Consider the following 14,666-nt stretch of genomic DNA (forward strand, 5'->3'; position numbering starts at 1 on the left):
TTGATAAAAAGCTAGACAAAAAGAACAGTACCTGGAATTTGATTTTTACAGACCACTACATAAAATAATAGAATACACATTCTTTCCAAGTGCACGTAATAAATCCACCAAAATATACCATATGCTGGACTGTAAGACAAAGCTCAATGTATTTAAGTAGTTTGAGATCATATCAGGTCTATTTTCTGATCACAATAAAATTGAAATAGAAATTAGTAGCAAGAGGCTATTTAGGAAAAACCTAAAATTTGGACTACAAACAATCCAGTTCAAAATCATCCATGGGTCAAAGAAGGAATATTAGAAAATGTGTTGAACTGAATGATGATGAAAATAAAAAAAAAATGTCAAATTCATGGAATGCAGCTAAACCACTGTTTAGAAGAAAATTACTAGCTTTTAGATGATCATATTAGAGAAGAAAAATAAGTGTAAAATCAAAACCTAAAATGTCACCATAAGAGGCTAGAAACAGAAGAGCAAAATAAGCCTAAAGTAAGTAGAAAGAAAGCAATAAAGGCAAAAAATAAAATTAAGAGTAAAAATAGAAAGAATTAGGAAACAAAGAAATATAGAGAAAATTATCAATGTCAAGTGCTGGTTATTTTGAAATAAATCAACAAATTAACCAATCAACCCATAGCTAAATTGGCTAACAAAAATGGGGTGCCTGGGTGGTTCAGCTGGTTAAGCGTCCAACTCTTGATTTCAGCTCAGGTCATGATCTCACAGTTGTGAGATCAAGCCCCACGTTGGGCTCCATGATGACAGTGTGGAGCCTGCTTCAGATTCATTCTCTCTCTCTCTCTCTCTCTCTCTGCCCCTCACCTGCTTGTGCTCTCTCTCTCTCAAAATAAATAAACATTTTAAAAAATGAGAAAGAAATTATCCCTAATGAGTTTATAAACATTAAAGGATAATAAAACACTATTTTGAACAACCCTATGAAAAGTAACATGAAGAAATGACAATAATCCTTGAGAGACACAAATTACTGGAGCTTACTCATGAAGAATTAGTTAACTTGAATAACCCTATTTCTACTTTTAAAAAGTGAGTTCATATTTTAAACTTTCTCACATATTTTAAAACTACAGTCTAAAATGTCTTCACTCATATATTCTAACAAACATTTAAGGAAGAAATAATAATTATACACAAACCCTTCTTGAATATATAAAATAAGGAAAACTTCAAAAACTCATTTCATAAGACCAGCATTACAATCATACCAGGCTAATAAAAGAAAACTGCAGATAAATATTCTTCATGAATGTACAGGCAAAAATTCTTAATAAAATTAGTAAAAGGAATCCAACATAAAATATAAATACATAAAAATAATGATACAGTTTACCAAGTAGAATTCATCTTAGGAATGCATGGTTGATCTAACATCAGAAAATCAATCATGGTAATTTACCATATTAATTAAGTAAAAAATTATATAATAATTTCAACAGGTGTAGAAAAGTGTTTAATAAGATTCAATATCATCTATGATTAAAAAAAAGAATTCTCAGCAAACTAGAGATAGAAGGAAACATTCCTAAGCTGATGAAAAGCATCTGTAAAAAAAAATCCAGTATTGTTACACTTTGTAGTGAGATATTGAATGCTTTCCCCCTAATATCAGTAAAAAAGCAAAGATGACTTCTGTCACCCCTTCAACATTGTACTCAGGGCCCTAGACATTGTAATAAGGCAAATACCAAAAATAAACAAACAAACAAACAAACAAACAAGAGACACAAGTTTTGAAAGAATTGAGTAAAATTACTTTTATTTGCTGTAGCATGATTGTTTACCTAAATATCCTCACACAAAATAACTACTGAATAAGAGAAATTAGCATGAATGCAGGATTCAAGGCTAATATAGAAAATTTTATATATTAGCAGCAATAATTAGAAATGAAATGAGAAAAAGATTCCACTTACAATAGACCAAAAAATAAAAAGTATGCAAAACCTGTATGCTGAAAACTACATAACACTAAAGACCTAAATAAATGGAGAGATATATCATTTCATAGAATGGAATCATTAATACAATTCAACAAATTTCCAAACAAAATTCCAGAATATTTTTTTGCAGATTCAAAGGGCTTTCTAAAATTTAGAAGAAAATCAAAAGACATCATGGTTGCTTCCAAGTATTGGTAATTATGTGTAAAGGTGCTATTAACATTCTTGTGCAGGTTTTGGTGTGAACATGTTTTTAAATCCTTTGGATACATACTGAGGACTTTGACTGCTAGATCATATTGTGAGAGTACATTTAGTTTTTAAGAAACTGCCAAACTCTCTTCCAAAGTGAATGTACCGTTTTGCAAGCGCACCCGCAATGTATGAGAATTACTGTTGATCTACATCCTCTCCATCTTTGGTGTTGTCAGTACTCTGGATTTAAGCCATCCTAACAGGTGTGCTGTGGTATCTCACTGTATTTTAATTTACATTTTCCTGATGACATAAGACGTGGAGCATCTTTTCATATGTTTATTTTCCATCAGTATATCTTCTTTGGTGAGGTGCCTGTCAAGGCCTTTGGCCCATTTTTAAATTGAGTATTTGTTTTCATTTTGTTGAGCTTTAAGAGTTCTTTGTATATTCTGGATAACAGTCATTTATCAGATATGTATTTTTCAAATATTTTCTCCCAGTCTGTGGCTTACCTTCTAATTCTCTTGATATAATCTTTCACAGAGAAGTTTTAATTTTAATGAAGTCCAGCTTGTCAGTTATTTCATTCACAGATCATGTTTCTGATCTTATGTCTAAAAAGGTACCACCAAATCCAAGGCCATTTAGGTTTTCTTCTATGTTAATTTCTAGAGGTTTTATAATTTTGGATGTTATATTTAGGTCTATGATCCTTTTTGAATTAATCTTTGTGAAGGGTATAAGGTCTGTCTCTAGATTCTTTTATTTGCATGTGGATTTCCAGTTGTTCCAGCACCATTTGTTGAAAAGACTGTTTTTCCTCCATTGTATTGTTTTTATTACTTTGTCAAAGATCACCAAAGATCAGTTGACTATGTGGGGGTCTAATTTTGGGCTCTCTACTCTGTTCCATTGGTCTAGGTTTTTTGTTTTGTTTTGTTGTTGTTGTTTATTTGCTTGTTTGTTTTTTTGCGAATACCACATTTTCTTGATACTGCAGCTCTGAAGTTGGGTAGCATTGGTCTTCCAATTTTGTTCTTCTCCTTCATGTGTTAGATATTCTGGGTCTTTTGCCTCTCCATGCAAGCTTTAGATCAGTTTGACAATATACATAAAATAACTTGCTGGGGTTTTAAGATTGTGCTGAATTTATAAGTGATGTTAGAAAGAACTAGTGTCCTGACAATAGTATCTTTCTATTCCTGAAGATGCATTCAATATAGTTTGTGGTTATTCTTTTATAGATCTTGTATATATTTTATTAGATATATAGCTAAATGTTTCATTGGATGGTGATATAAATGCATTATGCTTTTAATTTCAAATTCCATTTGTTTATTGTTGTATATACCATTGTACAGCAATGGGCGTTTTGTATATTAACCTTGTATCCTGAAATTTTGCTGCAATCAAATTGTTTGCTTTAAATTAATGCAGTTTTTCCCCTTGTTGTATGTAATAAATTGTATTTATGTATGTAAGTTATCCCTTAAAGATGATGACAAAAATAATCATGTAAAGAGTGTTTTCCATTTCATTGAAATTTTCAAATTTATTAGTGTAAGTATTTTCATAATACTCATCTTTTTAATATATGTATAATCACTACATTATAATTTTTGTTAATTTTCTCTATTACATTTAGTTGTTTTCTAATTCAGTGATTTCTGCATTTATCCTCTTCATTGGACTGGTACAGTAGCTTGATCACATGAAAACTCGGTTCACTGGGATCAGCTTGTCTTCTTTTCTTTTTTTCATTAAAAAATTCTTTTAATGTTTATTTATTTTTGGGGGGGAGGGGCAGAGAGAGGGAGACATAGAATCCAAAGCAGGTTCCAGGCTCTGAGCTGTCAGCACAGAACCCCATGTGGGGCTTGAATTCACCAACTGCGAGATCATGACCTGAGCCAAAGTCAGATGCTCAACCGATTGAGCCACGCAGGCACCCCATTCTTTTTTTTTTAATGTTTATTTATTGACAGAAAGAGAGAGAGAGAGACAGAGCACGAGTGGGGGAGGGCAGAGAGAGAGAGACACACACAGAATCCGAAGAAGGCTCCAGGAACCTCGAACTCAGGAACCATGAGATCATGACCTGAGCCAAAGTTGGATGCTTATTTGACTGAGCCACCCAGGGGTCCCAAAGCTTGTCTTCTTTTCTAATTTATCTGCATTCCACAAACTTAGATATGTCATATATTCATTATTATTCAGTTCAAAGTATTTTCTTTTATTGTGATCTCTTCTTTGACCCATATAATTTTTTTTAAATGTTTATTTATTTTTGAGAGTGAGAGACAGAGAGAGACAGAGCGTGAGCAGGGGAGGAGCAGAGAGAGAGGGAGACAAGGAATCTGCAGCAGGCTCCATCCAGGCTCTGAGCTGTCAGTACAGAGCCTGCTGCGGGGCTTGAACTCAGGAACTGTGAGATCATGACCTGAGCCCAAGTCAGGCATTCAACCAGCTGAGCCATTCAGGCATCCCTTGACCCATGTATTTTTAAGGAGTTTTTTGCTTAATTTTCAAGATGAATGGGCATTTTCTACTTATATATTTTTTAAATTTATGTTGAGCTTCTTAAGTTTAAAAATATAAAATAGTGTTTAAAATCTACCTCTAATAACTCCAAAAATAGTCACCCATGGTCCGTCTGTCTTGTTACTGAGGTGAGATACTATTTTAACTAATCAGAGACTGACTGAGCTGTTTGAGCTGTCTTGAAGTTTTCTACCACTGGTTTGTCCTGATCCTTCACTGCAGCCAGCCAGGGGTCCAACCGAGAATCTAGGGTTTTGCTGGGACATCTACCCTTGGAGGATCCAGAACTTCAAGTTTTGGCTCTTCAGCAGTCAAATTATACAAAACTCCTCTTTGCTCTTCAGCAGCTTTTGGCCTACTTTCTTAGCCCTCTTATAAAAGCAGGTGCAGAAAGTTGGCTCACTTGAAATTCCTTTCTCTCAAGATTCGTGACCACATGAGGTCTGTTGTCCTGACCATTCTCTCACGTTATCACAAATGTTTAAAAAAAAATTTTATCTGGCTTTTCTAGGTGTTTTGTGTTAGCGTGCCACATGCTGCTCCATGACAGCCAGATCAACTGCTTCCATTCTTGCCTCTTTTTAATGCATTCAACACAGAGCACAGGAATGTTTGTATAAATTTCAATCAGAACATGATGCTTCCCTACTTCAATGGCTTCTTACCACATTTAGCATAAAATCTTCCCACGATTTACAAGAAGCTGGACCTTGACTCTCTCCCTGACCTCATCTTATACTCCACCCCCATCCTTCACATATGGCTATTCTCCGGCCACAATGACCTTCTTGCTGTTGTTTAAGCATGGCAAGTTTGGTACACCCAGACCCTTCATACTAACTACTTCTTCTATCTGCAGCATACATCTAACCAGGTCTTTGTGTATCTGTCTTCTCAGTTCATGTGACAGTAATTCAGAAAGTCCTTCCTGGGCTGTGGCCACCTAAGTTAGCTCTTCTCCATTATGTACATCATATGACGATGTAATATTTCTTTTGTGTTGCTTATTTTCCATTGCAATTGTCTTGTTATTTATTTATTTATTTATTTATTTATTTATTTATTTTCTTACATTAGAATATAAGCTCTGGGAGGCAAAGCCTTGTCTTCTAATCTTGTGACCATACTGGATCAGGCTGATAGTGTACATGTATGGGATTAATCCACCCAGCTTTGAGGGCTGAGACAGAGGGAATGGAGTGGAGGCTCACAAACACCAACGCCCCAGGCTTGATTTTAATATTTGCTCAATCCACTGGATATTTCTGAGAATCTGCTTTTAGGAGTTTCTTGTTTGATTTAGAGGTATAGTGCCACATAGGCACTCTGAATAAATAACCCAAGACTCTTCAGTTGCTGCCGTTTTCTATTTAACTTCTCTGTGTAGCTATAATCTAAGTGCTCATTATATCCATTCAGGAAAGTAAACAGACCTGAAAATCAAGGAGAGTGTTCCCTGGGTAAAAATAGTTTCTAATTACAGTAATAATAATAAAAAAAAGAGATAAATCAATCAACGTGGTAGTCTCTTTTAAAATTTTTCTCAGTTGATATTACATTTAATATGTATTTCTCTCCATTTTCCCTCCTTATTTTAAAATTCAGATAGTAACTATAATTTTTCTAAGATTTAGCAAGTTTTAATCAGCAAAAACATGTTTCAAGTTTGAACTTGCATAAATTAAAAAAAATCACATAAGACTTTAATGCAGCATTAATCACAGAAATAAATTTAGCATTTGAACTACACATTAAAGGATATTCTTGCTTTTAAGTGCAGGCAACTTCAATTATTTCTCATGAACATCTTTTGTATATTAGTCAGTACATAGGAAATAAGACAGTTTGGTTCTCACTTACCTGCTGGCAGAGAGATTTAAAGACGTGCATGAATTCTGTAGGAGCAGTGAATCTTCATTTCATTCACCAAGGTACAATGTGAGACCCAGAAGCCAACATTAGCTTTTGTTTTTAAGAAATAAGAGAGCCATGCTGGATGTGTGCAACTGGAGTAAGCCCAGCCCAATCACCATCACTTACCTGTGTGTACCATGAGCTCCAACCACATGGCATTTCTAAACAGTTCCCTAAGAGTTTGTGAGATGCCTTGGTGCTTTTGCACATGCTGTTCCTTCTACCTGGATGACCCCCATCTCACTCCCCAAAAATGTCTCCTCACCCATCAAGACCTCAGTCCACAGTTCACCATGTGGGAAGTCTTCCCTCAGTATGCTGCAGCATTCTGTCCACACCTTGATTAGAACATATATTTCATTGTATTGTCTCCTTCCACCAGCCTGAGAGGTCTTACCTATCAATTATTCTCTGTCCTTCCAGGGGCTTCTATTTATACTACAGTGTATATACTTAGTAACATTTCTTAAATGAATAATCAGTCATAAGAATTTCAGCTGGATTTCCCCATTAAAAGAGTTTTCATCAATCCTTCAGACTTATCCTCCAGAAGTTCACGATTAGCTGGCAAGACCAAATAAAGCTCTTTGATAACTGTTTTTGGCCTTATCACCCAATGCTATAGATTTAAACTTTAGTTTTCCTCTGAAGGGGAGGGATTATACTGATCACTTTGAGTACCTGATATAAGCTATGGATACTTTCTCCAGAATTTATTCACACCCATCTGAACACAAAACTGATCAGTATCAGGCTCTTAGGCAGATGACCTGCTTCAAATTCTCGTTCTGCCATTTACCAGCTCTGAGACCTTGGGAAAATTACTTAACTTTGCCATGCTTTGTTTCCCCTTCTTTAAATGGGGATAAAAATAGTATATATCTCATAGAGTTGTTGTAAGGATTGAGTTAATTATATAAAATGTTTACACTTGCAATAGTAAGCCCTAGATAAGTCTTATATAACCTATTGCTAGTAGGTTCCAGGAACTGGAGGTGCTAAGAAAAATTGGGTGTGATTCCTTCCCTTGAGGAACTCAAACTCTCACAGGGAAGACAGAAGTGCAAATAAAAGGCAGTATGGTAGAGGTCTGGACAAAGGGGCAGAGAGAAAGGAGCTCTTTCCTCCTGAGGCCTGGAGTGGGTGGGGTCAAGGAGTAGCCCACACAGGAGGTGATATTTTAGTTGAGCCTTGATGGATGAACAGGCATTGCTAGTTGGGTTAGTTGGGAATGCACACTCTAGGCAGATAAGCAAAGACATCTATGCAGCCATGTGAAAGCATGAGAGGCAGTAGGGTACTGTAGCTCTCAAGAGTGGCCTTCACATAATGTCTGAGGAGCAAGGTACTGAGGAATAGAGCTGAAGTACACTGCACACACTACAAATTGTTTTATTCAACACCCATGTCCAACCGCCTTCTCCCCTGCCCTCCCTATCTATAGAGTCGGGGAATCAGAGCACTAAGTTTTCCCAAACAGAGGTCCTGTGACAGGTAATAGGGCTTTTTCTGGGAAGTGCTTCCCTTAAAGAATAAAGATGCAAAGTCTTAAAAGGAGAAGACTCTTTGCATTTTGGCTTTCTTTCTGCCTGGTACTTGAGTTTGAGGCTTTAAGACAGGAGGATGAAAGCCATCTGCTAACAGTGCAGTGAGAAGACCCAGATCCGAGTCCTTGGTGGCTCTATCAGTAGCTGCACTGCCAGGACCACCTCTGTCTGGACTTCTTGTTTGTGAGAAATATCAGAGCTGGCCCCAGTTCCTCTAGCTTAGAGCCAAATGCATCCATACCTGACACAAGTGGCAAGTGATGCTGGTTCACCAAAGTCCTGGAATACTTTGCATAGGAGGTATGCAAAGTACCTCCATCAGGGCACTGGTTTCTCCATCAGGGCACTGGGCACTATAGTATACTTTAGGGGTTGAAAGTACAGATTTGCATCTTTTGCACTACTGATGGGAATGAAACTGGTGCAGCCACTCTGGAAAACAGTATGTAGGTTCGTCAAAAAATTAAAACTAGAACTACCCTACAACCCAGCAATTGCACTACTAGGTATTTATCCAAGGGATACAGATAGGCTGTTTTGAAGGGACACATACACCCCAATATTTACAACAGTGCTATTGACAATAGCCAAAGTATGGAAAGAGCCTGAATGTCCATTGACGGATGAATGGATAAAGAAGATACATATATACCCACAATGGAGTATTACTCGGCAATCAAAAAAGATGAAATCTTGTCATTTGCACCTATGTGGATGGAACTAGAGGGTATTATGCTAAGCGAAATTAGTCAGTCAGAGAAAGACAAATATTATATGACTTCACTCATGTAAGGAATTTAAGATACAAAACTGATGAACATAAGGGAAGGCAAGCAAAAATTATATAAAAACAGGGAGGGGGACAAAACATAAGAGACTCTTAAATATTGGGAACAAACGGGAGGTTGCTGGAGGGGTTGTGGGGAGGGGGATGGGCTAAATGGGTAAGGGGCATTAAGGAAGACACTTGCTGGGATGAGCACTGGGTGTTATACATAGAGGATGAATCACTGGAATCTACTCCTGAAATTATTGTTGCACTATGCTAACTAACTTGGATGTAAATTGAAAGATAAATAAATAATAAATAAATAAAATTACAAAAAAAAGAAAGTACAGATTTGCAGTCAAGTTAGTTACTTGATGTTTAACTTGAGAAATCAGTTATCCTCAATCTGAGCCTCATCAGGGAAACACGTGGCAAAACCTATTTTAGAACACCAACTTTAACCACAGCACGTTGGATAGAATGCAGGAGGTCAAGAGCAGAGGACGAGCAAGAGTTTGCCAGGATCCTTCCAGAGAGAAGTAAATCTTAACTAAAGACTCAGAAATAATTGCAGAACTTAAAGCAGATTCTAGTTGACATTTTAAAACAAAAAAAAACATTCTGATGGTGCTGGATTTTTGAAATGTTCTTTGAGACTTATAATACCTTTATGACTAAATGTTTTAGAACAAGTTGCTCTGAAGTCCTTCAGAAGAGAGAAGGCTTCTTCTTCTTCTTCTTTTTTTTTTTTCATGTACTATAAATTCCTGTGGCATCTTGTATTATCCCCAGGAATGCAATGAAGAGACCAGAAATAATTGGCAAGAATAGCCTGGACTAAAGGAACAAATAATTTAAGATTCATTATTCCATGCTACTGGTACTCTCAGTGCTTTAGAATCTGTTGATAACCAAAGTCATAGAAGATTAAACATAATTCCATTTCCTTTATGTTGCTCTAACTTCAAAGCTGTAACATTGCTCTTCTGTAAGGCCTGGGTCAGGGTTAATTAAACCTAGGAAGTAGGTGGTATAATTTAAGAGACAATGAAAAAGCTTTGCCCCAAAACATCTAATTACACTTTCTTGCTCAAGAATGTTTGAAAGGTCTACATCATAGATGATATACTCAGAAGAATAAAGGAAGGAGCCCTGTCTAAAGCAAGTGGCTTGGGTAGGAGTCGCATATTTCCTTCAGTAACAGACGGATGAAGGTACCTGAGGCTCAGAATGAGGATGACGGATTTCTTAAATCTACACAACTAGCAAGTGGCCACACTGGGATTTGAACAAAGGTTTGTGTGGCTGCAAAGCTGTGCTTTTAACCCCTACATTATACTGTAGCCTTTCCCATGACCTAAGCCTCTTTGCTCCCCAAGCTACACAGTTAGCAGGTCATACCCTCAAGCTAAAGCATGTGAGCTAGGCTGCCAATGGGTTGTGACAACTTTCTGCTAGTTCTCTAGGAGAAGACTGAGCCACTGTGAAGCCCAGCCTGACACACATGTGGCTTTGCTCAGGAGCCTCCTCACTCCTGGCTAGCAGAGGACCCATTTGAGAGTGGAGACAGGCCTTCATGAGACAAAACAAACTGTCAATACTCCTTTAAATTGCCTAGCAGGAAGATGGGATGCACAATTAGGTTTCATGTCTATTTAGATCAAACAATATGTAATTCCCAAGGATATTTTGGGGCTTATCTATTTACCTGTCCCAGGAACCTGGCAATTTTAGAATCTCTGGAACTGGTCTAGAGGGACTCATTTAAAATTTGGCACTCTTGCCTAAGGACCACACATGTAGGAGGGGTGTGAGAATGCTCAAATCAAAATTCTTCTCTTCCTTCTCCCACACAGAGGCAGAGAGAGGCTGTCTTGCTTTCAGATGCAGGTCCTGAATCAGAAGAAGGAGCTATAACAGGGCTACTGAGTGTAGGAGCAACAAACAGTTTCCTGGTACTGCCTTGAGGGGCTCTGTCAAGATCCCTGAGTTATAACCCACAGAAAACACAGCCTCCTTCCAAGACTGGAGAGCCACAAACAGAGCAGTTTAGGGCTCTAAGAAAGGAGGGCATAGCATGTAGGCTGCTTTATGGTCAGTTGGTCACTGAAGTTTCTTCTCAGGGCCACAGCACTCACCTCGGCCTGCCAGATGGGGTTCACCGTGTTGCCTATGATCTTGGATCTCCTCTCCTGTCCATGGTGTGGGAGGGCAGGGAAGATGCTGTGCTTTCCAGGCTGAATGGAAATCTTCAGGTAAGGGTCTGGGTTGAAAAACATCCCTTTCTTCAGCCCCATGGCCTGGAAATCTATAAAACAAGGAATATTTTAAGTTAAATGTGTTTTGGTGAGGTTAAAGAGCATATCAGGGCTTACACAAGGAGTAAAGCCCAACCAAAACATGGAAAAATCTTCTCAGTCTTCAGTCTAGTTTTCACCTCATTATGAATATGTACTGGTATGTCTACAGAACCCATTATATGGAACACTTACTGGCATGTATAAAACCATTCCTTAAAATAAATCAATTCAACTGGCATTGTGGTCATGATGTGTTTCAAGAGAGGACCATTGGCTTTTACTGGACTGGACTACTGGCATTCCTCAGGCAAGCTGGGGTGAGGGTCTGAAATCACCTCAGGAAACTTGGGTTGTACACTGAGGGAGGAAATCCAACTTTGAAAATTCTATGGGTCCAGGTGAAAATTCCTCTGCAAAGTGGAGGTGGAAGAAAACCAAGGGCTATAGTCTCACAATGAATATAATTGTTCTATCAGCCCTTGTCTGTATGGTAGAACCAAAATGGAAACCAATTAACAGAGAATTTCTCTCCTTCCCCAGGCCCATGCTGCCCATCCTGCATGGCATCCCTCTTGGGCTTCAGGATTTCACTGAGCTCTGGTTAGTGAATTTCCTACAGGTTTTGTACAAATAATTGTTATTTCTCAAGCATTTCAACAGGAAGGTAAGAACGGAAAATCAGGAGTTGTTGGTTTTCTGCCCTAGTAATTCAAAAGTATTGAGTTTCTTCTTCCTTTTTCTTTTAACTTAGAGAGACATATGCTAATGTTGTCAACATTTTGATTTTTTTTTTAATGAAAGACTTTATTTTGAGGGGGGAGTTATAGGTTCACAGCAAAATTAAGCAGAAGAACAGATATTTTTCCATATACCCCTTGCCTTACACATGCAGAGCCTCCCCATTATCAACATCTTCTAGCAGAGGGGTACATTTGTTATAGCTGATGAACCTACACTGGCACATCATTATCACCCAAGGTTCATAGTTCACATCAGCATTCACTTTTGGTGGTGTACATTCTATGGGTTTTGACAAATGTATCCATTATTAGAACATCATACAGAATATTTCCACTGTCCTAAAAATCCTCTGTGCTCCATCTCCTCCATCCTCTCCCAGACCTTGGAAACCACTGATCTCCTTACTGACTTCACAGTTTTGACCTTTCCATAATATAGTATGTAGCCCTTTCAGATTGGCTTTTTTTAACTTAGTAATATGCATTTAAGATTCCTCCATGTCTTAGTCTGGTTTGACAGCTCATTTCCTTTTAGCAATGAACACCAATCCATTATCTGCCTGTACTACAGTTTATTTATCCTTTCTCCTACTGAAGGACATCTTGGTTGCTTCTAAGTTTTGGCAATTATGAATAATGCTGCTTTAAGCATCTGTGTACAAGCTTTGTACAGATTTAAGTTTTTAATTCGTTTCGGTAAATACCAAGGGGTGCAATCACTGAATCCTATGGTAAGAGTGTGTTTAGCTTTGTAACAGATCACCACACTGCTTTTCAAAGTGGCTGTACCCTTTTGCATTCCCACCAGTAACCAACGAGAGTTCTTATTGTTCTACATCCTTGTCAGCATTTGATGTGGTCAGTGTTCTGGATTTGGGCCATTCTAATAGGTGTGTAGTGGCGTCTTGTTTTCATTTGCATTTCATTTGCATTTCATTTGCATTTCCCTGATGATATATGATATATGATGTGAAGCATCTTTTCATATGATTATTTGTCATTTGTATATCTTTTTTGGTGAGGTGTCTGCTAAGATATTTGGCCCATTCTTTTTAATTGTTTTTTTTGTTTGTTTCCATACTGAATTTTAAGAGTTCTTTTTATATTTACAATAGTGTTCCTTTAACAGATGGGTGTTTTGCAAATAATTTTTCTCAGTGTAGTGTAATTTTTCTCACTCTCTTGACGTTGTCTTTTTACAGTACAAAAATTTTTAATTCTAATAAGATCCATCGTTTATCAGTCATTTCTTTCATGCACCACATCTTTGATATTGTATCTAAAAAGCCATTGCCATACCCAGAGTCATCTAGGTTTTCTCCTGTTACCTTCTAGGAGTTTTATGGCTCTGCATTTTACACATAGGTCTGATCCATTTTGAGTGATTCTTTAAAATTGAGATATAATTGACATATTATATTTAGTTTCAGGTATACAACATAATGATTCATGTACTTGTATTATATTTGGATATAATGCAAAATGATTACCAAATAAGTCTAGTTAATAGTCATCACCACACATTGTTATAACTTCTGATGAAAACTTTTAAGATCTACTCTCTTAGCAATTTTCAAATATACAATACAGTATTATTAACTATAATCACCATGCTGTACATTACATCCACTTTACTTATTTGTTTTACATTGGAAGTTTGAATCTTTTGACCACCTTCACCCATTTTTCCCACCTCCCACCTCTGGCAATCCCCAATCTGTTCTATCTATGAGCGTGGTTTTGTTTTGTTTTGTTTGTTTTGTTTTGTTTTTCAGATTCCACATATAAGTGAGATCATATGGTATTTGTCTTTGTCTGTCTTCTTTCACTTAGCATAGTACTCTTTAGCTCCATCCATATTGTCACAAATAGCAAAATTGCATTCTTTTTTTATGGCTGAGTATCACTCATGAGGGTGCATGTATTTTTTTGAGCTCATGTTTTCATTTTCTTTGGATAAATACCCAGAAGTGGAATTCCTAAATCTTATGATAGTTCTACTTTTAATTTTTTGAGGAAACTCCATAGTGTTTTCCATAATAGCTGTACTGTTTACATCTCCTCCAATAGTGCATGAGGGTTTTCCTTTTTCTATATCCTCACTAACACTTGTTTCCTCTTGCATTTTTGATACTAGCCATTCTAACAGGTGTGAAGTGATATCTCACTGTGGTTTTGATATTTTGCATTTCACGAATGATGAATGATGTTGAACATCTTTTTATGTACTTGTTGGCCATCTGTATGTCTTCTTTGGTGAAATGTCTATTCAGATCTTCTGCACATTCTTTAGTCAGATTGTTTTTTTTGATAAATTGCATGAGTTCTTTATATATTTTGGACATTAGCCCCTTTTCAGAGATACAATTTGCAATTATTCTCTCTCACTTCTTTCAATTTTGTTGACATTTTTCTTTGCCACGCAGAAGCTTTCTAGTTTTATGTAGTCCCATTTGTTTATTTTTGCTTTTGTTGCCTTTGCTTTTGGTGTTAAATCCAAAAAATATCATCACCAAGACTGATGTCAAGGACCTTACTGCCTATATTTTCTTCCAGGAATGTTATGATTTCAGGTCTTTTGTTCAAGTCTTTAATGCATTTTGAGTTATTTTTGTGGATGGTGTAAGATAGTGGCCTAGTTTCATTCTTTTGCATGTGGCTGTCCAGTTTTCTCAGCACCATTTATTGAA

At 36.9% G+C, this 14,666-nt stretch overlaps 1 protein-coding gene across 1 annotated transcript in view; it reads right to left on the minus strand.

Annotated features, from left to right (window-relative positions):
- Positions 1-14,666, minus strand: part of HECW1 (HECT, C2 and WW domain containing E3 ubiquitin protein ligase 1) — a 240,934-nt gene that overhangs the window by 134,271 nt on the left and 91,997 nt on the right. The window contains exon 5 of the mRNA XM_047096449.1: positions 11,075-11,244. Coding sequence (XP_046952405.1) covers positions 11,075-11,244 — 170 coding nt within the window. The remainder of the gene's footprint in view (positions 1-11,074; positions 11,245-14,666) is intronic.

Source organism: Lynx rufus, unplaced genomic scaffold (assembly GCF_022079265.1).
Source record: "Lynx rufus isolate CCGP_SWC_20201006 ecotype Redwood Valley unplaced genomic scaffold, mLynRuf1.p SCAF_4, whole genome shotgun sequence".
NCBI classification, from domain to species: Eukaryota; Metazoa; Chordata; class Mammalia; order Carnivora; family Felidae; genus Lynx; species Lynx rufus.